The following is a 26,861-nucleotide window of genomic DNA, read 5'->3' as shown; positions in this document are numbered from 1 at the left end:
AAAAAGAAATTTGTATTGATATTTGCAGAGAATTTACTGGCTTTCGATTGCAATTTAGCCAACTCTCAATTGTAAATATCAATGAATCCATGTGAATATATAAACATTCATAGAATTATTAAGAATCTCATTAGAGGGTAAGCATTTGTAAACCTATTCCTTTGTAAATTTTAGCAACAGTAGCATAATAGAAAATCTGTTTTTTAAACAATTTCAGTGGGCGCCTGGATGGCTCAGTTGGTTAAGCCTCTCAACTCTTGATTTCGGCTCAGGTTATGATCTAACAGTTCATGAGTTTGAGGCCTGCATTGGTTGCACTGACACTGCAGGCCTGCTTGGGATTCTCTCTCTCTCCTTCTCTCTCTCTGTCCCTCCCCTGTTCATTCGCTCTCATGCTCTTTCTCTCTCTCAAAATAAATAAACTTAAAAAAAAAAAAAACAAAAAACCAAACCCTCAAAACACCAGCACTGGGAATAGGAAAAGAAACCTCGCTTGTTCTTTGAAATAGTGGGCAAAGGTATTTAAAGCAGTTCAGATCAATTCAAAACTAACTTCTATAATGAGTTAAATTTTCCTTTTGTTAGCTTGGTCACCAGTACTCATGAAGCAAATAAAAAGTGGGTGAAGCAAGAAGGGCCCTAACACTCGGATTCTTTCCCCCTAAGTAACTGCGAGTTGACTGCAATTACTTACAGGCTCTGGGTCAAATCCTATCTGTCCAGTTAACTCTGCTCTCTCCTTTTCATGGTAATCATCCAGTTCAAGGGGGTTCATGGGCCCCAGACCTTAATGGAAACATCACATCTTACTACTTTGTTAGAGTAAATGAAGGATGGCTCTTAAATGACATTTTATAGAAAAACTTACCCATTTCCCTTTGTAATATAATTAGAATGAATAAATTGAAAACAGTTGTACCTCCCAGTTTCCCGCTAAGAGAAGCTTACTACCCACCCTAATTTCTATTAGTATTCAGGTTAAGAAACAGGGGAAAATATTAGAAGATGCAAGCTGGGAACAGCATTTGTCAAATATTCTAATTTTCTTCTTTTTTACTTGTATTAAAGTAAACCCATACCTGTAAAATCATGAGCATATGAAGTGATCCAGTGGGACCTCTCAAGATTTCTTTGTATATTGGCTTCTTTTAGAGAGTTAATCGGGTCCCACGAATTTAAAGAAGTGTTAGGAGCGAAGGTTTTAGGAGGTTTTGGGTAGAACACTGGCTTGTTGTTTCCAACACATTTAGGAAACTAGAATATGAACATCAAAGTTTATTGTTATTAGTGCCATCTAGTAGAATAGGGCTGATTCACTATTTTAGCAAGAAGGAGCATAAAGGAAATTCTAGGCTGAAGTCAGATATGATTTTTTTCTTCATTAATCACTAATATTCTGCAACTTAACCATATTTAGAGTTAAACACAGTATTTTATCACATGAATGATGAGTTTTTTGCTTTAGCAGGGACTCTATCTGATAACATACCTTGGAGAAATGTCCCTGAGAATACTCTACCTCCAGTAAAATTTTATTAGAGATAAGTGTTCTGAGGTACTCCTTTGGCTAAATTCAGCCAAAATTGTGTGTCTCCCACTTCTCTTTCCTTGTCAGAAATGGCACCATTTGATATATTTTATGGATTTCTGATGAAGTTTAAGTCATTTAAATTCAAATAAAATTTTTCCTTCTATCAATATAACTTTACAATGGAGTTTATTTTGTATTTTCAAAAGGAGGTGTACGTAAAAGTGAATGAATGAATGAGGTTCATTGAAGTCTCTTTGGGTATTTAGAAATTCACCTTTTTCTCAGATTGAGCGTACTCAGTAAATATTTACTGAGCACCTATATATGCAAGGTAGTGGCAGGGAACAAGGATGGAACAGAAACAAATCATCCAGGGATGTATTGGCTAGAAGAGGAGAGAAGGAATGAACATAAATGACTCTAAGATGAAAAGTAACTTATAAAAGAGGTCAAGAAAGAAGTATTGGTAAGTTCTGAGGAGGGAGAGATTGATTCTAACTGAACAGGAAAGTAAGGTGGGGAGCAGAGAAGAATGGAGGAGACAAGAGGCCATGTTATGTCATACCACAGAAAATAGGCCTTGAAGGACATGCAGAGATAGGGAGGCCAAAGGAACAGCAAGAGCAGAGGTATGGATGGTGGTGGAAAGTATGGAATTAACTTTCATGAACACTATGCACTTGTCCTGAACAAAGCCTGTCCTTAACGTTTGCAGGTCCTGGGGCTATATTGAGACCCTGCATTCCATTGGTCTAAATTATTTTATTTTATTTTATTTTATTTTATTTTATTTTATTTTACTTTATTTCATTTTACTTTATTTCATTTTACTTTATTTTTTTATTTTATTTTATTTTATTTTATTTTTAAGTTTATTTATTTTGAGAGAGAGAGAGAGTGAGCATGTACATGTGTGCATGTAGGAGGGAGGGTAGAGAGAGATGGAGAGAGAGAATCCCAAGCAGGCTCCATGCTGCCAGCATGGAGCCCAATGCAAGGCTCAGTCCCATGAACCTCAAGATCATAACCTGAGCAAAGATCAAGGGTTGGCCACTTAACTGACTGAGCCACCCAGGTGCTCCTAAATAGTTTAATTTATAAATCAAGCAAATAAGCTGTTAAATAAATATGTTCCATTTTCCTACCTTGACAAAATACCTTCATGACAACTTGGAAGACCAAGTTCAAATTTAGACTTATTAGACTGCAGTGGGGACACTGGTTCAAAAAGAGCTAGCTGCTGGCCCCTGGCCTCAACATCACTTGCTGCTTTCTTCCTACCCCCAATTCCATCCCAAATGGTGAAGTGCCTTATATATAAGGGTACCCTGGCCCTCAAGTTCAAGCTCCCTTATACCTATTACCTCTACTTCCAGCAAACAGCCATCACTTGGCAACTGCTTTGGCCCTGTGGTAGATACTGGCTTGGAGCACTGTCAACCCCTGGGAGGATGGACCTGGGGAAGAGACCTCATGAAGGCCCTAGTACTGCATTCAAAGCCATTTTTTTAGGGAATTCTGCAGTGTAACATCAGTCTGGGGTGGGAGCCTGAGGAGCATGGGCTCTAGATGGACAGATTGTCTTGTTCCCATAAACATCCTGTCCCATAGGGAGGGGTATAGCCAGAGGAAGGCCAGAGCTGGGCCCTAAAGGCATGGGGCCTTCTAAAATTCCTGGACCTAAGGGTGATGCTGATTATAGCAACTCTGTGAGGTTGGAGTGCTCCCCATTTTCCACATATAGAATAGTCATGGTAAAAGGCACTTGTTAGAAAACTGTCTCAAGTATTCAATAACCACCTCTATAAACCTTTAACTAATACGTGGTTTGCTTATTCAGGGCTAAAGAAAACCCTTTCTGTTCTCTTTATCTTTACAATGATTTGCAAAGCGAGCTTAGAAATAAGGACTTTTTTCAAATATTGTTCTGAGGGGCTGGATTAATCTTGTGTCTTAATCTAGTTTAAGTAACAGCAGTGATCTACTAAAATGCAGGCAAGGGCACAGAGGAAGAAAATAGGGAATGGGAAATTGTATTGTAACCTGTGGTGTTTTGGAAGAGTGTAAAGAGTCAGGGATATTTGAAGTGAAGAGTTGGCCAGTTTTCAATATAGAGATGGAACTGTCCTAGGAATGAGAAATATATCTCTAGGAGGGGGATGGGCACTTTAGATTAGAAAGAGGGCTGGTGGTTCAAGAAGGAAACCACATTCCTCTGTAAGGATGATATAAGTGGATCCTCTTTGCAAGAGAAGCCAAAGGTCTTTCCAAATATTTACAGATAAGGAATAATGGATAGTAGGCTCGGTTAGGCTTTTAAAATTGTTCGTTAAAATATTTCAGATAGTCCAAAGTTAGGGAAGTTTATGTCACTTGACCTCTGTGGTTATTATATTTTATCTTACTCAAAAGATGATTACAAGGTAGATATTATCCCAAAGAATATTTTCATATTACAAAAGCTAAGACCAGATGCTTTGGCTCTTGAGAAATAGAACAAAAAGTCTTTGGCCATTTGAGGAAGAGACAAAATCAGTCCAGAAGAGTCAAATATTTGAACCTATCTGTTGGCCATTTATGAAAAGAAAATGAACGTTCTGATTGGCATAATGTCTAGAAATGGCCATTGAGAAGAGGTTACCGAGGAAAGAGAATGGTAGGAGGAGAGACCATGGCTAGAGTAAGGACAGTGCAATGATTAGTGACTCTGGTGGGGAAAACTGGGTCAGGCCAAAGAGATAAAAAGGTAGGGTGGCTCTGGGGAGTGGGTGGGAAAGAGGTACCTAGATTTCTGTGACTCTTGAGGGCACAGGCTTCATATATATGGAATGTAAAAGGATGAAAGCAAAATGACATTTAAAATAGTGTTAAAATTGGGGCGCCTGGGTGGCTCAGTCGGTTGGGTGTCCGACTGTGGCTCGGGTCATGATTTTGCAGTCCGTGAGTTCGAGCCCTGCGTCAGGCTCTGTGCTGACAACTCAGAGCCTGGAGCCTGTTTCAGATTCTGTGTCTCCCTCTCTCTCTGACCCTCCCCCATTCATGCTCTGTCTCTCTCTGTCTCAAAAATAAATGAACGTTAAAAAAATAAAAAAATAAAAAAATAAATAAAATAGTGTTAAAATTAAGGCCCAGAACTTTAGTTTTAAAAGGTTAAACTCTTATTTAGAATATTCCCCTTTCCAAGACCACCTATTTCTTAATGTTCTAGGTCAACAAAGTTTTGTAATCATTGGAATAATAACATTGACAGAAGGTTACACTTATTATAAGCTTACTCTCTGCTAATATGGTGCTGAGTGTTTTTACATGCATTTCATTCTCAAGACAACCCTATGAGGTAGAGTTTATGATTATTCCTGTTCTATCTATGAGGTGACTGGGGTATTGAAGAATTAAATATATTATCAAGGGTTATACAATTGATAAATTATTTCATTTTTTCTTTTTCTTTTTTAAAAATTTTATTTTATTTTTAAATGTTTATTATTTATTTATTTATTTATTTATTTTTGAGAGGGAAAGAGAGACAGAACGTGAACAGGGGAGGGGCAGAGAGAGAGGGAGACACAGGATCTGAAGTAGGCACCAGGCTCTGAGCTGTCAGCACAGAGCCGGAAGCAAGGCTCGAGCTCAGAAACTGTGAGATCATGATCTGAGCCAAAGTCGGGTGCTTAACTGACTGAGCCACCCAGGCACCCCTACAGTTGACACATTTTTAGAACCAGGAGCTGAGCCACTTTAAAATTTATACTTTTAAAAAAATTTTTTGTTTTAAGTTTATTTATTTTTGAGAGAGAGACAGAGCAGAGGAGGGGCAGAGAGAGAAAGGGAAAGAGAGAATCCCAAGCAGGCTCCATGCTGTTAGCATGGAGCCTGAATTGGGGCTTGAACTTACAAACCATGAGATCATGGCCTGAGCTGAAACCAAGAGTTGGACACCCAACCAGTTGAGCCAGCCAGACACCCCAAAATTTGTACTCTTTACGAAATGTTATACATGTTGTCTTATCAGCTTAGATAGAAAGTACTAAAATATGGTTTCTGGAAGTTTTCTTTTTTATAACCAGGAGATATATTTCTGGAATTAGTTAAGTTATTTTTTGTAAGTTTATTTATTTATTTTGAGAGAGACAGAGACAACCCAAGTGAGGAAGGGGTAGAGAGAGGGAGACAGAATCCTAAGCAGGCTCTGTGCTGGCGGCACAGAGCCCGATGCGGGACTCGAACCCACAAAGCCGGGAGATCATGACCTGAGCTGAAACCAAGAGTCAGATGCTTAACCGACAGAGCCACCGAGGCACCCCTGGAATTACTTAAGTTCTTAGTGTCCCTCTGCCTCCTCCCACCCTCAGAGAATGCTGATTATAATTATGTAATCAATTATAATGTGGGTGGGGTACAGCCTGGGAACTGGGATTTCTGAAAACACCCCAGGTGATTCTAATGTGCAGCCAAGGTTGAGAACCACTGCTCTAGCAACAGGAAAGGTAAATACTATACAAAATATTCTCCTTTAACAGAGATAGAACATTGCAGATAAAGTTGAAGACCCCTTGGCCACTCTCCCCAGTGAAGTGGTGAAACACAAGGAGGACAAGAATAGGTATTATCCTAAAGGGGGAAAAATGGATGAGTCATGAGATAACTGCCTTCAAGCCCAGTATCAAATTTATTTTTATTTTATTTTTCTGTCCAGCGAAGTACAAAACTTGATTAGGATTAGGGATAAACCAGAAGAATAACTGAAAGATTGAAAATTAAGATTGGAAGAGATTAAGAAAGTTGGATTAATTAATCATTGGATGAAGAGTCAGATAAATCAGTCAAAAATATTTACGTACAAAGTGCTGTGGGGACTATAGATATTATAAAAGATTCCACTTTCAGAGAGCTTGTAATTGAGTTGATAAGATATAAAATACATGTAAAAAGTTATTGGTTATAATAATTGTAGAAACTCGGAAGAGGGGAAATCACTTCTGTTGGAGTAATAATGCTTATAAATTATAGCACTTTCCATTTTTCAAAGTGCTTTTATAGCCTTCATATAATCCTCATATCCTGTGAAGTCTGTTGGACAGATTTTAGTGAAATTATAGAGGTATATTTTATTAATGTAAACTCAAAGAACAGAAATGATATTGCTAATATTACCAAGAGAACAAATGGCAGGTATAAGAATAACTAGAATGCGGGTCTCCTTATTTGGTTCACTTTCTGCTCTGCAGCAGAAACAACCAGAGTTGAGCTGAGCCTTGAAGAATGAACAAGTCTTGCATAGGCAGAGAGGCCGTGAAACGAGAGCATTCCAAGAGTGGGAGATGGCCATCCACCTGTTCGAGGACCAGCGAGCTGAGCCGGGCTGCAGGAAGGAAGGAAGGCCAGACTCCGAAGGGTCTTCGGAGCTCAGTTAACCCTTGGAATTTACATTTAGGTAAAGGAGAGCTAGTCAAGATTGTTGCAGAGGGCTGAGATATGAGGACAGTGGCATTTTCATGAGCTGGAGGAAGTGAGGGAGGTTAAAAGAAGAAACTAAACCACTGAACTGGAGACTTTGGCCATAAGAACGTGTATTGACGGAATGGTCTCTCGAATGACTTCTCATATTTCTTCATATACTCTGATATAGATTTTGCTTGAAAGAATTAAAGAGGTCCAGTATGATGGATGGTTCTGTAAGGATCTTTCCCGATGTATAACTTTACAAAAAACAAATAGGAAATTGTGTATTTTGTAGATGACTGTGTGACACCGCAGTGGCCACTCTCTGGCCTGCCACAATGGTTATCCCAACTAAAATTCAAATGTTTCTAGCCTTGCATAGTTATTTCTTGCCTACCTCATAGATTGTTAAATGCAAGAAGGTAATATATGGAAAACACTTGGTACTGCCTCTCACAAACTAATTGGTCAATGAATGTTGGCTATTATAGTTTTCAAATGTCCGGATCTTTTCCTTCATGATTAAAAATTTTCTCTCCCTGCCCGCGTGGAGTCGTGGTACCGAGCTTAAGAGCAGAGAGTGGAGTCCGACAAGCTTGAGTTCAATGATTATGAGATAGCCACAAACTCTCTGAGACCCAGTTTCCTCATCTATAAAATGGGGATGATGATACTAACCATTTTAAGTTATTATAAAGGCTAAGTGATATACTGTATCCAGAATGGTCATTGTGTAGCAGTTTCTCAGTACACAGTGGCCGCTGTTTTTATCTTTGATTCTACACAAATATAATGGTTGGGATAATAATTGTAAACCTTTCTGAAAATTTTTCATTTATCCTATGTATATTTGGAGTTACTTAATACGCTGTGAATTATAAGAATAGGGTTGGGGGATACACAGTGAGTGAAATGCAGCCTTCCACCTTCTTTCAGTGGGGAGCATTTTTTTCTTTTTTTTAGTAATTGTGGAAATGTTACTTTACTGCCCAAAGTATGTGAAATCAGCTAAGGAAACGCACACAAAAAAATGTGAATCATGGTCAAAATCTCAACTTTTTTAAGCAGATAGAAAATAAAACAGTCCATCTTTTGGGTTTTCATAAATGTATAGAGTAAAAACATTTTTACTTTGTTTTAAACACATATTTAAAAGATACTTACATCATAATATACACCCTGACCTGGCCAATTCAAGGCTTTCTTCTTTGTATCCATTGGAAAATCAAGCAGTTCATATCTGTAAGGGTTACCTGAAATTTTCAGGAAGAGTGCTGTTATTCTGAATAAGCAATAACAGTTTTCTATGAATGGGATTTTGGGGTGCAATAAACAGAAACAAGATGATAGGAGATAGAGAGGAATGAGGGTGCATATTTTAGCTAGTGTATTAGAGCATTGCTTGAATTCTTGCTCCCCTTAATGAGCAGCATGTGGGCCACACAGAGCAAGAATGAGTCTCTAACCCGAGTGTTGCCAGCAATATGAGGGGGCAATGGAAATGTACTTTTCTTGTTAACGAAAGGGATTCTTAGGTAAGTTATAACTTTTTTTTAAAAATTTTTTTTTTCTTCAACGTTTTTATTTTATTTTTTTGGGGACAGAGAGAGACAGAGCATGAACGGGGGAGGGGCAGAGAGAGAGGGAGACACAGAATCGGAAACAGGCCCCAGGCTCCGAGCGATCAGCCCAGAGCCTGACGCGGGGCTCGAACTCACGGACCGCGAGATCGTGACCTGGCTGAAGTCGGACGCTTAACCGACTGCGCCACCCGGGCGCCCCAAGTTATAACTTTTAAGTTTAAGTTTTCCTACGTCCTCTTTTGGTCTCTGAAGGCTTAGTAAATACATTTCTGTACTACTTGTTTTGGGCTTTCCCTGCCTAAATATCAAGAAATAGAATTAGTATTTGCTTATCAAAAAGGTACTGAAAGAGAACATTTTAAAGAATGTGGCTTCTTAGGTATTAGTGGTGGTTTGATAAGCTTTATCAGATATAGCATGGTCTCCTCTGGTCCTGTAAGAAGTTCCACATTAAAGAATGCTCTGGGGCGCCTGGGTGGCTCAGTCGGTTAAGTGTCTGACTATAGATTGTGGGTCAGGTTTGTGAGTTCCACGCTGGCAGTGTGGAGGTTGCTTGGGATTCTGTCTCTCTTGCTGTGCCCCTCCCCAGCTCACTCTCTGTCTCTGTCTCTCTTTCTCTCTCTGTCTCTTTCTTTCTCTCTCTGTCTCAAAGTAAATAAACTTAAAAAAAAAAAAAAGAATGTTCTGAACATCCATCCTCATATGTAATAAGAACAAAGGCTGGCATATATTGAACATTTACTGTGTGCTAGTACTGTACTAAGTGTTTTATATATACACTCACATTGCTATGAATAAGGTACAATTACTTCCACTTTAACAGATGAGGAAACTGAGGCACAACAAAAATAAGCAATTTGCCTAAGATCACACAGCTAGTAAGCGGAATAATTCAAACTCAGGCAATCTGGTACTAAGGCACTCTTCTATGTCTTTCTATTAAAGAAAAGTTCAAATAAGTGTAGAAAACCTAATGTGGTGGTATAGTAGTTTTTGGAAAGTTCTTTTAAAAAAATTTTTTTAATGTTTATTTATTTTTGAGAGAGAGAACAAGAGAGAAAGAGCATGGGGGGGGGGGTGCGCAGAGAGAGAAGGAGATACAGAATAAGAAGCAGGCTCCAGGCCCTGAGCTGTCAGCATAGAGTCCGATGTGGGACTTGAACCCACAAGCCGTGAGATTATGACCTGAGCTGACGTCAGATGCTTAACCAACTGAGCCACCCAGGCGCCCCTAGAAAGGTCTTTTACCAGGCGCCCCTAGAAAGGTCTTTTAGAAGGGTTATTACAATATACTCATCTTAAAAAAAAAAAAAAATTTAATGTTTAGTTTTGGGAGAGAGGGAGAGACGGTGCGAGTGGGAGAAGGGCAGAGAGAGAGGGAGACACAGAATCTTGAAACAGGCTCCAGGCTCTGAGCTGTCAGCACAGAGCCCGACACGGGGTTCAAAGTCACAAACTGTGAGGTCATGACCTGAACTGAAGTCGTACGCTTAACCGACTGAGCCACCCAGGCACCCCTGAACTTGCTTCTTTTTTAAAAACATTTCTTTCGGTCTTTTGTAATTAAATTGTCATCCCTTGTCTTTTGCTTATTGTTTGATAAACATGTTAGTGTTTTCTTGCGGATTTCTATAAAATATTTACATATCAGAACAAATTTTGCATTTTTGGTCCTACATATTTTTCACAACTTGCTAGCCTGCCTTGTAATTATTATTTAAAAAAAATTTTTTTTAACGTTTATTCATTTTTGAGAGAGAGAGAGAGAGAGAGAGAGAGAGACAGAGCATGAGCGGGGGAGGGGCAGAGAGAGAGGGAGACACAGAATCTGAAACAGGCTTCCAGGCTCTGAGCTGTCAGCACAGAGCCCAACACAGGACTTGAACTCACCAACTGCAAGATCATAACCTAAGTTGATGTTGGAGGCTTAACTGACTGAGCCACCCAGGCGCCCCAATATACTCATCTTTTTAAGGTCCTCTAAGAGTGACTAACTGGTCAGAACAGGTGGGATGCTTGGAAGAGTGGGTAATGGTGGTGGTAACTTGCTTTAGTCTGTGACCTACAACTGCGCTGAAAAGTGTTTTTATAAATTCTGCACACATTTCTCTGATTTCTTGTTAACTCTATGCCCTTCATGTAATTTTAGAAATTATCTAATTCAGGGATTGAAAAAAATAAATTAACTTTAACACTTTGCCTAATAAGATCATACAAATTTCAGTTGCTTGGCATCCTATCTTGTAGTTCTTTTGCACAGCTCTTCCCACCCCAACCTCCCATGTATTTACATGTATATATGTATGTATGTGTATCATTTAGAGTTGATGTGTATCATTTAGAGTTTCCACATCTGGAAAGACCCCAGGGTTTGCTTCTGCAAGAAGATACCCCAAGGTGTTAAGAGGACCTAAACAAATTGTTCCTATTACTTTCTGAGTCTTGTTTCAATGACATTCTCTCAGTTTCATCACAACTGCTATACCTATGTCTAGACCCTGATGCTCTGAACCAAATATTGTCCCTTGTGCTAATTACCTGAGCTAGGATAAAATTTTTAAAAGCTAAGCCATAAGAGAAAGCAGGAAGGAAATAAAAATAGAAAAAAACAGGTAGAATAAAAACAACTAATTCTACAATGTTTGGTTTCTGCTTCTAGCATGGAAGGCTGTATAAAGAAGAAAAGTTAAGAGCACTTGTGGAAAATCTGATTTACTTGGTTTGTGGTAGGGTTCCCGGTGATTCTAAAGCACAGCCACAGTTAGGAACAACTTTCCTAATCTGATGGGTTACACTTTTGTGTCTTGAGTCCTTTGCCCTCCTTTCTTTGATTTTATTAATTGAATAAAATTCAAATATGAGAAGAATTAATACTGTTCTGATACCAAATCACATTTTACCTCTTGTTTTCAAAATCGTCGTATCGTAAGCCTTCGTTGGCACAGTGGGAGGAAACGGCCGTTGGCTTCGGGCTTTAATGCCAGTGTAAGGATCCTTAGGTGATGTAAATGTCGGGAACATGGCACCACGTGAGATGTGTGTGTGGTAGGGGTGTTCAATCGGATATGGGAAGCAGGTTTCTCTGAGATTTAGTTGAGCAAACAAAACAGAATAGAAAGAAATGCAATTGAAAAAAATTAATCATCAAATATTTATTGGGATCCTTCTTTGTGACTGGTACTGTTCTATTTCTGAGGATACGACAGTGAGCCAAGGCCCCTGTACTCCTGGAGTTAGCTTTCTGGTGGAATATGTGCCACGAAACATATTTTCCTAATTTTGCTAGACAAATAAAAGTTACTTTTTAAAATAAATCATAACTGAATTCTTTATCTGTGAATAATTTTCACAACTAATGCAGAAGATACATGAAATCTGTAGTTTTTCTAGTTGCTTTCAATTTCTGCCTCTTGTTTTAACAGGATCCCAGTGCTTTATTTTATGGAATCATTTCTGGGCATTCAGCTTCAGTATGCAAAGTCATATCCAACCATCTTGCCTTGAACTTTCAACCTAGGCCATCTGTTTCTTTTAAGCAGTCAATCAACAAAATATACTGCCTGTTTATGTACACAGTACTGTTGAGAAATCAAAAAGCCAAAAATAGCTGATAAACTGATGGGAAAAATAAAAACCAACAAGTTAAAAAGACCACAGGGATACAATTTTACTATGATTTGAAAAACTAGCAGAGTTCTTAAAAGAACTAGCAGAGATTTGTGAGAGCTGATAGCTGGCAATCAGCGGTGGCCCAGGCCCAGATCCCGGCCCCTTACTGCTTACTCGGCCCGCTAATGCAAATCTGTACTGAATTCAGCAGCCTTGTCATCATGACGGGCTCTCTGAAATACCTAGCAGTCCAAGATTCTTAACAAGTTCCTGATCTCTCATAGATACCGCAAGAAGTTAAGGCTGATTTGTAAGAGAAAGTGTCTAGACTTCAAGCAAAAGTCATTTATGAAGGCCAGCTCGTTCTGTTTTTGTGGAAAGATTTGGTTTTCTTGCCCTTGTCACAAACTCCGTCAGTTGAACACATTTTTGCATTGGGTATGGCATCATTTTATTGTGAATCACTAAACTTTTCTGATGTATTTATTTTGCTTAAAAAGCACCACATCAATGGCTACATGGCTTGGTACAAGGCACGAGGTCATCAACTCCGTGATGATATTAGAACACAGAATCAAGACATTCATTCCTGAATTCCAACTCACTGATGTACCTCAGAGTCATAAAAACACTAGCCTAGTAACTGCTTTCATTGAAGCAATATTGGGTATACTTCCTTTTATATACAACACAGTGATTTCCACTTATTCTAAATAAACATTTCCATTGTCCGATTCAGTGGATATTATAGTTAACCATCTCCCTCAAATTAACTTCCCCTTATAAATTTGCTTGAAAATAAACGATCATTTATAGTTTGAGCAAACTGTGAATAAAATAGGAATGAACACATTTTTCCTCATGGGGAGAATGTCCAGTCTACTTAAGTTAGGAAAGGACGGAGTTTACTGAGGTCTAGTAAAAAGCCCATGTTATAAGAGAAGTTCTTGTACATTCAGAGTCTTGAGTGTTTGCTTCATTCACTTTCAGGTGTAGTAGTCAGAAAGCAGGGGACCTAGGTAAGAAAGATAGAGACCCTGGGGACAGTAAAGAATGAAATGAGAAAGTCCAGGGTTCAAATATTGTCCAACAGAGACATTTAGTCACAAATCATACTAGAAAGAATGGCTGAGTAAATACAGTATAATGATTGTCTCAGTCTATGCTAATTAACTTACCTGGGAATAAGATTAATTTTGATTTTCTTGGATTTTTCCCAGTATGTGTCAAATTGAGATAAGATGTAAGAATTGGTGGGAATGGCGAATCAGTGGGATTAATTTTTGAACTTTCAATGCCATTTCCCCTAGACTTGATGATGTAGTTTAAGGAAATGTGGTATGAATATTTCATAAAATGGTCATGTCTGTCCACTGTCCCTAGAAAATATCTCAGTGGTTAATGTGGGAGGTCCTGAGACATTGTAACTACTACAGGAGCAGGAATTATACTCAGGGGACATTGCCTTGAGATGTTGTTAACCACAACAATAACTACAACAATAAAGCATTTATGTTCCTGGCTTTATGCTAACTGCTTTATCTCTCCTCTTTATCAGAGAATCATTCAACAGGCTAAATGCTAGCATGCACCCAGAGGCCAGGGCAGGGTGGCCCCATTTGGTACTAATCTGATGTTGGCTAGGACTGCCCAACAAAGGCATTTGGTTTTCATTGTATCTTGTATCTTGTTCATCACAAAGACATGACCAGAAAGTAGAGATTGACTTCTTAATTTAGAATACAAATTCCAAAGGCCAAGATCACGTTAAATTACAAAAACAGAACCAAAAGAATTTTGTAAGACATTTTTTTCCCTGGGGATTGGTCCCCCTAATAGGAAGTAAATTTGCAAAACGTGTATACATAGTTATTGGGTCTTTCTGGTTTTGTCTGTGGCCAGGGTTTTGCTTTGAGAAGAAGGGGTAAAAGGTGGAAGTTACAAAGGCAGGGAGAGGCCCACTTAATTCTGATCATTTGGGATTGAGGCAGAATTTTCTTCCCCCTCAGATTCTAGAAACGATTTCCTAGTTAATAATATTAAGTTATATCTGGTAATGATTTAGCAAAACATATTTTACTCTAAAACTCAAAAGCTATGGACTCTGTCTTGAATCTATGTATGAGATTTCGTTCAATATTTTATATATATAGTACAAAGGCTATTTTTGTTAAAAATCTGAATAAAGTATGGATTTTCGTTAATAACAATACATCAAATTTGGCTCATGAATTTGTAACAAATACACCCTACATGTAAGATATTGCTAATAAGGGAGACTGGGTATGAGGTATATAGGAACTCTGTACTGTTTTTCAAATAATTCTGCAAATTTAAACTGTACTAAATTAAAAAGTTTATTAAGAAAGGATTAGCAGAGTATATAATACCATCCTCTTCTCCCAGTTGTTAAAGTCTTTCATGAAAAGTCACATTTGTACTCACACTGAGACATGGATTGCCAATATTTTTTACTTGACTATAACATGGAAGGAAAATGTTAAGTATATACTTACTGTACTGTTGCATTAGGTGGTTTGGGCATCCTAGAGTAAAAACAGGAAACAAATCCTAATTTATATTAAGGACTTTTCAAAGCTTACATTCCTATTAGAAATTTGCTTAAAAATAAAGATGTATCCCATTTTCAAACTACAGTGTCTTTAAGATAACATTCTCGATTGACTTTCTGGAACACTGAATACCAGTCAGAGGGATGATATCCTCATATCTCAGTTCTGTTGATCAATCTAACTTCAGTCCCACTCACCACCCATTTTGCATTTCCTATTTGCAGTGCAGGTGCAGGACTGACTGCTTCCAATGATAATGCGGCTCTGATTTTGACATTCACCCTCATAATCAGGCAGTAGCCAAAGTGCTGCAGGCAGCCTGCCACCATGCATATGGTGCAATTACATGACCTCAAGTGACCTCAGTGTGGCCTGGTGGGACAAGATATAGAAGTACTGTGTGTGCTTTGTCCCTTTGCCCAGGATTGCTGATCTATCACGATCATAAATGTTGCCCCGTTGACAGAAAGGCTGGAACAAACCTGAACACGTTTCTGGAGGCATGTCTTTTCTGAATCAGTTCATTTGAAAGTTACGTCTTTACTATTTACCCTGAGCCCTGCCTGCCAAGAAATAATACTGAAGCCCAGGAACAAAGTCCACACTACAGGCCTGTCACCTACTTCTATTGGATTCAACAGTTAATTTCAGCCTATGCAGATATTTCTGAAATATTTCAGGCATAAAAAAGTGAATAGAATGTTATCTGTTGATAGCAGAGGTCAACAAAATGAAGTGTGCTGGTTAAGTTTTGTATGTTTCTTTAGAAAGTGGTACGTAAGCTATATTATGTTTTGATTCCACAGTGTATTATCAACACGTAATTCAGATGAATCTTAACAGGTTTATGTCTTTCTTTATTTGGACTCCAAGTTTGCAGGCTTGGGACTAAAAAACAAAACCAAAAAACATGTCTTCCAGTTATATTTATGGTTGATTTGGGGAAGGCGGGGGCAATGAATATTAACAATCCAAGGAATTCCGAGTTACTAGATTGACTACAATATATGAAATGTTAAATCAGCATCTAAAATTTTTCTCATGTGACAAATTTAGCTATGATATTGACAAGTGTATATCTAAAATCAGTTGGATTCAAAATTGAAAACATTTTTAAAAAGGAAAACTTTTTAAAAAGTTCAAGTTTGAAAGGATAAAATGAAAATTAAAAATGCTCAGAGACCCAGGCCCTTGACCTAAACCAGTCCATTATTTTACTGCTGCACTCTACATTTACTTTTCAAAGTGTACTGATCTCAAAGGGATAAATGAATAGGACCTAGTAGCCACCACAGATTTCACGTCTTTTTGGCTCCCTCTTGTGGCTGAACTCTATATTAACTTCTTATCTACACAAATTCCTCACAATTCTAATAAAGGTAAAGAAGTGATATTTTCCTTGTTGCTTCAGTGTTGTCAGTATTTTATTTTTATCTGAAAATTAAGAAGTATGCTCTTTAAATATATATAACGGACTATTGCAGAGAGGAAAGATAATTTAATATGCTGGAAAGTAATTCCTGTAAGCAAAGGATAAATTAAAAAATATTCCTTATCCAAAAAGGAGATTTAGGGAGTAACTTTATTACAAATTATTTGTAAATTGTCATGATAATCCTCTCCTCTCATAATATCCTGATGAAAAATTTTGCTGAGGGTGCTGGGCCATTTCCTATGAAACTTTTAAGAAATTTAACAGATTCTTATTAGATTAACTAGGTCAAAGGCAGAGAAATGGACCCAGATGACTTGTTTGAATTCTTTTGAAAATTACTATTCCATATTTCATATTTTTTCTTTGTTTAATTGCTACAAACTATAAGTGGGTTTTGGTTTATTTTTTAAATTTTTATTTCTTTGGTCTTTGTTTCTATTATTAATGATCTCTGTTGGAAAAATAAAAGAACACTTTTGTTTTTCTAAAAGTTCCCATTTGGGAGCTTTTTTATTTCTCATATAACATATTTTCACTTAAAAAAGCTATTTGGTCCATTATGAGGAAAAGAAACCCCAAACTTACAAAGAATCATTTCCATAGATGTCACTTTTTTTGTTCTGTGTCAAATAATAGAATTGTTCAATAGGAAGTTTTCTGAAAAGAAAGATTAAATAGAACATCTTTTTAAATTAATACAGTGATTATCAGATAGTAAAAAGATGAATAGACTAACAACCATGTATTTATGGAAATTCAGTATATGAAAAGGTGACATTGTAAGTCAGTGGCAAAGGATTTACTTTTCAGTAAACAATGCAGGAAAAATCACTAGCCATTTGGAAAAAAGTAAATTTTCATTTCATATGATGCATAAAGATAATTTCAGATGGATTAAAAATCTAAATATTTGGGGGAAAACATACAAATATTAAAATAAAATATGTAAGAATGTATTTTTTTCTTTGTGGTGGGGAAAACATTTTAAATGAGATTTTTCTTTTAAATTCAAAATCCAAAAGGAAATTTTATGACATCAGAAGAAAACCTTTGAATACGGGATGGAATAAAACTGAAATAGGGGTGCCTGGGTGGCTCAGTTGGTTAAGGGTCTGACTCTTGATTTCAGCTCAGGTCTTGCTCTCAGGGTTGTGAGTTCAAGCCCGACATTGGGCTCTATACTGGGCATGAAGCTTACTTTAAAAAAAAAAACCACAAAAACTCAAATAAAACAAAGGTTGGAAGAAATTTTTGCAATAAAGATATATAAAGGATTACTATCTAGAATATAATTAGTAAGAACCTATAGCTAAAAGACAGTACAAATGGGCAAAGAGTAAGAACAGAAAAGGGAATGTAAATGACCATACATAAGAAAACATGAACATAAGTACTCAACCAGAGATGAATTTTGATAACCAGATAATCTTTATACTTACTAGATGGGCAAAAATTATGTAGTTTGATAATATAACACAGTTGGCCAGGAGTGTGGGTAAATAGATACTTTTACACACTACCATGAAAATATAAAGCATTTGGGCCGTATCTCTAAAATTAAAAATATTCAGGGCGCCTGGATGGCTCAGTCGGTTAAGCGTCTGACTTCAGCCAGGTCAGGATCTCGCGGTCCGTGAGTTCGAGCCCCGTGTCGGGCTCTGGGCTGATGGCTCAGAGCCTGGAGCCTGCTTCCGATTCTGTGTCTCCCTCTCTCTCTGCCCCTCCCCCGTTCATGCTCTGTCTCTCTCTGTCTCAAAAATAAAAAAATAAATAAAAAAAGTTAAAAAAATAAAAATAAAAATACTCATATATTGTGACTCATAACTTTCACTTAGGATTTTCCCTAGAGAAACATTTGTGCATGAGCTCAAGGAGGCCTGTACAACTGTACAAGAAGGATATTTGTTACATATAGTTAATGTCAAAAAAAGGGAAACAATATGAAAATGGCTAAATAATCTCTGATGCATCTGTATTGTAGACACAATGAGAAATTAAAATGAATTAGATCGGGGGGCCCCTGGGTGGCGCAGTCGGTTAAGCGTCCGACTTCAGCCAGGTCACGATCTCGCGTGTCCGTGAGTTCGAGCCCCGCGTCAGGCTCTGGGCTGATGGCTCGGAGCCTGGAGCCTGTTTCCGATTCTGTGTCTCCCTCTCTCTCTGCCCCTCCCCCGTTCATGCTCTGTCTCTCTCTGTCCCAAAAATAAAATAAAAAAACGTTGAAAAAAAATTAAAAAAAAAAAAAAGAATTAGATCGATCTGTGTTTACAGTCTTTAGATTGCAGAGAGCGAAAAAAGAACCGAGTTGCCTAATACTATACATCCAGCGATTCCACACTTAAACTGTATAATACATATATTTTCAAGGGGTACATGTGTAATTATATAAATGTGCAGAAGGTGTGAAAGAATGTACACCAAAGTGACAGCAATGGTTCCTTCTAGGGAGGAAACTGGAATTGGTGGGACAGTGGTCAAAGGAGACTGGACCTTGTCTTTGACTTTTTTTTTTAATTTTTTTTTTTTTGAGAAAGACTTGTATTTTTAGAGCAGTTTTAGGTTCACAGCAAGGTTGAGAGAAGGTAGAGAGATTTCCCACATACCCTTTATCCCCACACATGGCTTAGCCTCCCCATTTTACTATTTCTCACCAGAGTGGTACATTTGTTACTATTGATAACCTGCATCAACACATCATTATCACCTAAAATTCATGGTTTACATTAGCTTTTGCTCTTGGTGCTTATAGTGTTTTAATATACATTGTAGTGCTCAACTGTCACTTGTGGCTCCAGGTATCTTTTAAACACCCGTCTTTTATCTCATCTACCCAAAGTTCTAAAAAGCTTGCTTTCTCAGTCTTTGAGAATGGCCCTAGAGTAGTGAGGGTTATTTGTACCCCATGAGAGTCCTAACCAAGAGAGTCCTACAGTTGAGGATGTGCTTCGTAATTAGGCAAACAAAGTGACCAACTCTGTGAGTGTCAGGCTTTCTCCAGTCATCACAGTGCTTGCTCGGTGGCTTCATAAATTAAATTACCATGGAGGCAGGACAGAAGTTATAGGTAGATTCAACAACGTGAACTTCTCATCAAACTGACCTGGCAACATTTGAGTTTGCCAGTGGAGGTTACTAATCCCAAGTATTTCAAATGTTTATTTATTTGTTTTGAGAGAGAGCAAGTGAGAGAGTACAAGCAGGGGTGGGGCAGAGAGAAAGGGAGAGAGAAAATCCCAAGCAGGCTCTGTGCTACCAGCACAGAGCCCAGTGCAGGGCTTGAACTCATGAACGGTGAGGTCATGATCTGAGCCAAAATCAAGAGTCAGACACTTAATTGACTGATCTACCCAGGTGTCCCTAACCCTAAGTATTTCATAGAGAAAACTCTCCCTGGGTGTACTAGTCAGCCACCTGATGGGAGGTTGATTACATCGTGAAAGAGATGATTTATCCCCACAGGAGTAGACACTTCTAAAGACAGATTTCCCTTTCTTTCTCTATATACTTCTGCCAGTTACATCACCAGTGGACTTCCTGAATGCCTTATTCACTGCATGCTATCTTAAAAAATACTACTTTCGATTAAGGAATTCAATTTACCACAAAAGAAATAAGGCAATGATTACATTTAAAGGATTTACTGGTCTCCTATTTACAGAATGTAGAATAGCTTATTGAAGATTCATTTGTGGCTGCAGCTTGTCCTAAAGAGTGTGGCACATGCTCTGAACCAGTGGCCAAGAAGTGGTGTCTCTCATAGCCAGAACGGATGGTCTAAAAAGCAAAGGATCGGAGTGGAACCTCTCACTATTATACTTACTGTTACACTTGAGAAAAATGTTGCTTCCTTCCCAACCCCCTTGAGTTTTGCTGGGTTTGAGGTCAAGGGAGAAATGCTACCATGAGAAGACACAATGGTCCTACTGAATTGGAAGCTGAATTGATGATGTGGTAATTGGAGGCTCCTTATGATTGGAGAAAACAGGCAAGAAGTAGATTGGGATAATTGATTCTGAATGTCAAGGGCAAGAGGGCTATTGCTGTGCAGTCATGGGGAAAAATATTTTTAGAACCTAAAGAATCTTTTGGACACCTCTTAGTATTGCCTCTAGTGGCATAAATTTAATGGAATACTGGAGCAGCCTCACACAGGTAAAACCACTAATTGCTTAGATCTCTCAGGAACAACATTGGGGGGTACCCCACTTGTAATGAACTTGTACCAGCCCAGGTGCTGGCTGAGGGCAAGTGAACTTGGCTGTGTATATAATTATGTTATTATCTCTATATGTATTCTATATATTCTATATATATTCTATAGAATATATTCTATATTCTATATATATTCTATATATATATTCTATATATATACACACACACACACTTAATATATTTTTCTATATGTTTTTATATACCATAACATATAATTACTACAAAGTTTATAATATATTTATATATAATATATTTATATATTAACTGATTTTATTTTTTCATACACCCTTCTCCCTTATTTCCTTATTATTCTATATAGGGTGTTGGTGACGGTTTACTTCATTAAGTGTGTAGCTGTGAACTGTCAGGGCAAGATTATGACTGAACTAGAGGAGAACATCACCCAGAGATCTTGGACTTGGAGCTGGATGCAGGCACTGATGAGACTCTGGGTTTCCCCGTTGGGGGAGGTGAGTGCATTTTCATGAAAACGTCTTACATTTTCTTACACTGGCAGCCGTTCTCAAACTTCACTGCATGTTAGAATTACCTGAGGGATTTTATTAAAATGCAGATTCTGTCTCAGTCAATCTGGGGTGGGGTCCAAGATTTTGCATTTATCATTTTCTAGGTGGTACTCAATGCTGCTGGTGCATGGACCACATGTTGAATAGGAAAGCATGATACTGTTTTTGCTGCTGTTATTTAGTGTGACAGTCAACTGGGACAGGTGGCTAACATCTTTACAGTACCCTCTCGGTATTCTGTTAGTTTTTCACATTTTGGATATCCCACTTGCCCAGGAAGAATCAACTTTCCAGCCCCTTGAGCAACCAGCGAGCCAGTCATCCATATCTGCAACCAGACTTTGATTTGAATGTGAGTAGCCTAAAAACACAGGCTTCAAGAGGGGCATCCATATTGCTAATAAGGTAGCAGCAGAGCCGCCCAGTTTTAGCAGAAGCTCTTCCCTGATGAGGCGAGTCTCGAGAATGAGTCTGGATATTATTCCCGGAAGCTTAGCAATTAGCCTGTTTCTCTAGCCCTCCCACAGTTTTGTGAGTTAACCTAATATCCTCTGGTAGATTCTCTTCTTAAACTAGTCAGAACCGATTCTGTTTTTGCAACTAAAACTCCTGACACATACAAATGGATACCTTGTGAAATTAACATTTAATTTAAAAAAGAACAAAAGTGGTTTTACTGTGAAAAAGTCAAATATAATTTAATTTAAATGAGATAATCTCTATAAAGCAGTTAGCACAATGTGTGGCTAATCAAGTACAAGTACTTGATTAATGCTGTTGTTTAAAAAAGAGATTGTTTTCTGTTTTTATGGAAATGGCATCATTCTCATTTTAAAGGTTTAAGTAATTACAAAAAAGTACATATAAATACTACCATGTAAAACATGATTCTAGATATCTGTCTCTCTTTAAAAAGTAGATGTAAGGAAATAAGAATGGGGGAATGGACAGCTGTAGTCAGAATCAAAGTTTCAAGAATAGGATGAATGTTCATTCAATTTCTAAAAGAAAATTAAAATTAAAAAAATTAATTAGCACTTAACAGATGGCAGTGTAAAACTGTAGGAATTCCTGAACCATAAGTATATCTCTTCACTACATAGACATAAATTTCTAAAAGATTCATGTAAAAGTAAGAAAACGTTTTTGAAACATTTAGGATGTTGGGAGTCATTATTATTTCTTAGGTAATTTTGACTCTCAGGCGTGAGACCATTTCACTCGCTTCTGCTTTCTCTCTCTGATCTCTCCATTTTGGTTGTTTAGTTAATCTGTAGTTTGCCAAGGTTTATAACATTTACCTAATTGTATGATGATAATTTTCCCAACCATGTGAATGGATTCAGGGCTCACCATTTAGTGTCCAGACATCTCATGCTTGAATGGATTCAATGTTCATCATCAACCCTTTTATCACAGTATCTCTGTTCTTGAGTTCTTTATTTTGACTTATTTTTTGGTTTGTTAAATTTCATTTTCAGATTTTTTTTTGTTTTTTAAGAAGGGCTCATTGGGTGCTATTACTCTAAATTCTGCCTGTATGTAGTCTTTATGCTTGATTGACAATTGTTATGCAATATCTTTGGGTTATGTTTACTTTTACTCAAACCTTTGAAGATAGGTCTTCTGGAGTTGAATGCTGCTGTAGATGCTTGAGGCCAGCCTCCTTTCCTTCTTGTAGGTGCCTTGCTTTTCCTGCTTGAATGTTGAGAGAACTCTTTCTTTATGAATAAAATAATATTGGGGTGCCTGGTGACTCAGGTGGTTGAGTGTCCGACTCTTGATTTTGGCCCAACTCATGATCCCAGGGTTGTGGATAGAGCTCCACATTGGGCTCCATGCTGAGCGTGGAGCCTGCTTAGGATTCTCCCTCTCTCTCTCTCTCTCTCTTTCTCTCTCTGTGCTCTTTTCCCCCACTCACATTTTCTCTCTCTCCCTTTCTTTCTCCCTCTCTCTCTCTCTCTCTCTCGTTAAAATAACCAGGTTGTATCTCAATTGTCAGTACTTCCACTCTATTTTTGCCATTATATGGTATATGCTTTTGATTTTCAGAATTTAGTTCTTAATTCTGTTCTTAATTTCAAGGGAATTTTCTTGTGTATCTCTGAGTACCTTTTTCTGTTAGATTTACTTATTATTTGTTTTACTTGTTACATCCTCTGCATTTGGGACATCAGTTTTTCTTACGATAATTATGCTTGTTCTTAATAGCCATAACTTTTTCCTTTATTGCTTTAATATCCTTATCTTTTCTCTCTGCTTTCTTTGTGATTTATTGTCTTTATGCCATTATATCAGTTTTCAGTCACATCCATTCTGTTTCTTGCTGCTTTTTTTTTTACTAGATTTGTGAGTGCTTTTGTGTGTTTTTCTTATTTTTTCCCTAAGCTTTGTGGTCTTCCCTTTTATAATATTCTATTTTCTAATCATCCTGTCTTTTATGAGATTCACATACTTATTTAGTCCCTTTATAAAGAATGTAGTTTAAAAAAAAAGAGAGAAACTACTTTTGTTTCCTGGGCTATGTTTTTTCTCAGACTAGTTTCTTAATGTGCTATATAGATATAGATATAGATATAGATATAGATATAGATATAATTTTATATTCCTGATGCCTCATCATTTCTTCTCATATTACATGTATTTAATTGAACAGCTCTGTTTAAATGCAGCTATTTGCTCTGATCTAGTGTGGGTGAATTCTTGATCCTGTCATCTGAAATAAGTTTGCCTTTCTGTCTGTGCTACAAGCTTGATGACTGAATATTATTCTCTCCATATTTCTTTAGCCTGATGGGATGGAAGGGACAGAGAGTTAAGTGCTGAGATTGTGTCAGATGGAATCCGAGTCTGTTGGTACTGCTGTCTAAGGTCCTATTAAATGTCCTCTGTAAGGCTCATTCCTTTCATTTAGGGAAGGAGCCATACCCATGGCTTCTACTCATTCCCTTAGGTCAACACAGTGTTCTGGAAGAGCACACATTCTGCACAGCTTCATCTCTCTTGAGATCTTGGTGTTTTTATTTAAAAAAAAATTTTTTTTAACGTTTATTTATTTTTGAGAGACAGAGACAGAGTATGAGCAGGGAAGGGGCAGAGAGAGAGGGAGACACAGAATCTGAAGCAGGCTCCAGGCTCTGAGCTGTCAGCCCAGAGCCCATCACAGGGCTCAAACTCATGAACTGTGAGATCATGATCTCCCGAGCATCTGAAGTTGGATGCTCAACCAACTGAGCCACCCAGGCGCCCTGAGATCTTGTTGTTTTTAAAATAGAGGCTTCTACTCTTGAGGCTTTTCTTCGGTTCTAATAGGATTACCTGTTAGGATTGCTCAGTCTTAATCTTCTCTTCAAATTGGAGAATTATCAGGATTTTGTTGACTCGTCTCAGTATGCATTTGGAATATAGGGATGGGGTTAGGTATAATGCCTCTCAACCAATAGTGTGTCTTCTCTCTGGACCTGCAGCACTTCCAGGGGTCTGGAAATATGTGTGGCTGGTTTTATTTTGGTTGTCACAATGAATGAGACTGGTATTTACAGGTTGAGGGCCAGAGATGATATATATCTTGCAGTGTACGGGACAAAGAACTGTCCTGCTCCAGATGCCCTCTTGAGAAACATTTAGTTACAAACTGTAATAAATGACATGGAATTTTCTTTTCTTGACATAACATTAAAATTAATGGCATAAAGTTGTTCTTCTTTTCTTATTTGGGGGCTGCTGGTGAATTTCCTGTTTATTTCTCTGTTAGGTAACAGGAGAGGGATATTCCGTGATTTTGTTTCATAAGCATTAACCTGCAGGCATTATCACCACCACTACTACTTGTGTCATCATTAAAGGGTGCTGGTTAGCAAGAGTTTCAAAGTATTCGTTAGTTCACAGAGCACTGTATATCTGTTGAACAGCTTTTTAACATTTGCCAGTTTGTTAGAGGAAGATTCATTTCCTTTTTCTTAAACAAAGTAAAAACTTTGCTACTTTATCAAACTTATAAGAAGAAGTGTTTATGGAAGTGAAAACAAAGCTATAAATTGTTATTACTTTGTAACTTCATTCTTCTAAGCGAATGGATGCTGAGTTAGGTGATGACACCTTCACTTTGAATTTCCAAAGCTTGGTTAAGTAGATATTGTTTAAGTTCCTTTAAAAGTGTTTTAATTAGATATAGGTTATGTCATGAAATGCCGCAAGGAATACTGATGTTGACAGGGACATTACATTGGAACATGCATATATAAATGCATATGATTATATTTCCATTAGTAAGCCATGTTCTTTTAACTTCTTAACCTCACACGACATACCATAGGACCTCTCACTGGACATTTTCCTAAGCAGTATGTACTTGGCGCCTGGGTGGCTCAGTGGGTTGTGTGTCCAACTCTGGATTTCAGTTCAGGTCATGATTTCACAAAGTGAGATTGAGCCCCATGTCAGACTCTGTGCTGACAGTGCAGAGCCTGCTTGGGGTCTGTCTCCCTCTTTGTCTGCCCCTTCCCTTTCCCTCCCTTTCTCTTTTTCTCTCTCAAAATAAATAAATAAACTTAAAAAAAAAAGAAGCAGGTACTTTCAATTTATAAAGTCATATGAGTGGAGGGTTGGTGAGGCAAAGGGGTGATCCTGTTCCCCATGAGGATGGGGTGAATGTGTGGCACCACAGCACCCCACTGAAAATCCCCATTAGGGAACGTGGTAGGGTGTGATTGTTAGAGCAAGATTTTATATGGACCGGGATGAGGCTTGACCCCTCAGAGAGCTGGAAAATACTCTGTTATTAAACAAAAAGGCCCTTTTTGGGGAGAAAGGAAAATATTGTGACAGAAGTTATTCCCTATTAGGAGACAAGTAAAACCTATTCTGTAGTTGTTTGCCAAGTAATGTGATTGTATCAGAAAATAGGACTTTGTCCTAAATATATTTTTAAGAGATAAATATGCCAAAGTGATAACGTTTAACATAGTTGTGAAGAGAATAGAGTACAGCAACCTGCATTTCTGAGCCAGGGATGATGGGCATTCTAATTGGAACAAGTACTTTATCTCCCAGTGGCCTAGGGCTGCATTCAGTGAGGCACCAGACACAAACCTCTCATTTCAAACTGGATGTCCCTTAAGAAACCTGTCTTTGGCTCTTCTTTTACATTCTTGAATTCTGTGAGTACAGTTCTGATCCTTTTAGAATGTTGTGTGTTTTTTTAATATGTAACTTTTGAGGACAATAGATGCAGAGTCCGTAAAGAGATACATACAACCCTAGTCTAGAACAATGCTCAAAACTGCTGAATAAATGAATAGCTGGAGTGAATGATGAACAGAATGGACAGATGAAAAGAACTTGGTCTTTGGGGTCAAATAAATCTGGACTCTGCTCCCTGTTCCACAACTTCACAGTTGTGTGATCCAGGGAAAGGTACTGAATCTTCTGGGTCTCCATGTATTGTAAAACCAGGATAACAATGTGGCTACTGTACAACAATATTATAAATCTCTCTATATTATATTAGAACGTAAGTTCCATGAGAGTGGGGACTTGAAGAAATCTGTTGGATGAATTCATGATCTTGAGGTCCTTGCTATCTGTAATATGTCAGTATTTGCAGCTTTCCCATTGGACTGACAGGCCTTCTCATTTGTCTGCTTTTTATTCAGTAAGGTCGTTAGCTGCCACGTGTCATTATTGTTTCTCTTTCTACCTGCAGCTTGTCTTTCCTAATGTATTTTTTGAAACTGCTTTAGAACAAAAAACTAGTCAGCTAGATTGTTAGTAAGCCAGGTAAGCAGGATTGTTGGATAAAGCAGGAGTAGGTAGGCTCTGTGGGAAGGTTTTTTTTTTTTTTAATTTTTTTTTTTTTCAACGTTTATTTATTTTTGGGACAGAGAGAGACAGAGCATGAACGGGGGAGGGGCGGAGAGAGAGGGAGACACAGAATCGGAAGCAGGCTCC

The 26,861-nt window shown here is 37.9% G+C and overlaps 1 protein-coding gene and 1 long non-coding RNA gene across 2 annotated transcripts in view; one reads left to right on the top strand and one right to left on the bottom strand.

Moving 5' to 3' along the window:
* The window catches only part of LOC147583201 (uncharacterized), a 55,914-nt gene that overhangs the window by 11,213 nt on the left and 17,840 nt on the right, over positions 1 to 26,861 (top strand). Inside the window, exon 2 of the long non-coding RNA XR_015246198.1 lies at positions 20,705 to 20,855. This is a non-coding gene — a long non-coding RNA (uncharacterized LOC147583201). The remainder of the gene's footprint in view (positions 1 to 20,704; positions 20,856 to 26,861) is intronic.
* The window catches only part of SPMIP4 (sperm microtubule inner protein 4), a 42,793-nt gene that overhangs the window by 3,826 nt on the left and 12,106 nt on the right, over positions 1 to 26,861 (bottom strand). The window contains exons 4-9 of the mRNA XM_025929962.2: positions 16,759 to 16,830; positions 14,682 to 14,711; positions 11,457 to 11,638; positions 8,138 to 8,226; positions 1,080 to 1,254; positions 695 to 786 (exon numbers count right to left, since the gene is read on the bottom strand). Coding sequence (XP_025785747.2) covers positions 695 to 786; positions 1,080 to 1,254; positions 8,138 to 8,226; positions 11,457 to 11,638; positions 14,682 to 14,711; positions 16,759 to 16,830 — 640 coding nt within the window. The remainder of the gene's footprint in view (positions 1 to 694; positions 787 to 1,079; positions 1,255 to 8,137; positions 8,227 to 11,456; positions 11,639 to 14,681; positions 14,712 to 16,758; positions 16,831 to 26,861) is intronic.

Source organism: Puma concolor, chromosome A2 (genome assembly GCF_028749965.1).
Source record: "Puma concolor isolate L17-30 chromosome A2, mPumCon1.1.hap2, whole genome shotgun sequence".
Lineage (NCBI taxonomy): Eukaryota > Metazoa > Chordata > Mammalia > Carnivora > Felidae > Puma > Puma concolor.
This window is presented reverse-complemented; position numbering and strand designations above follow the sequence as displayed.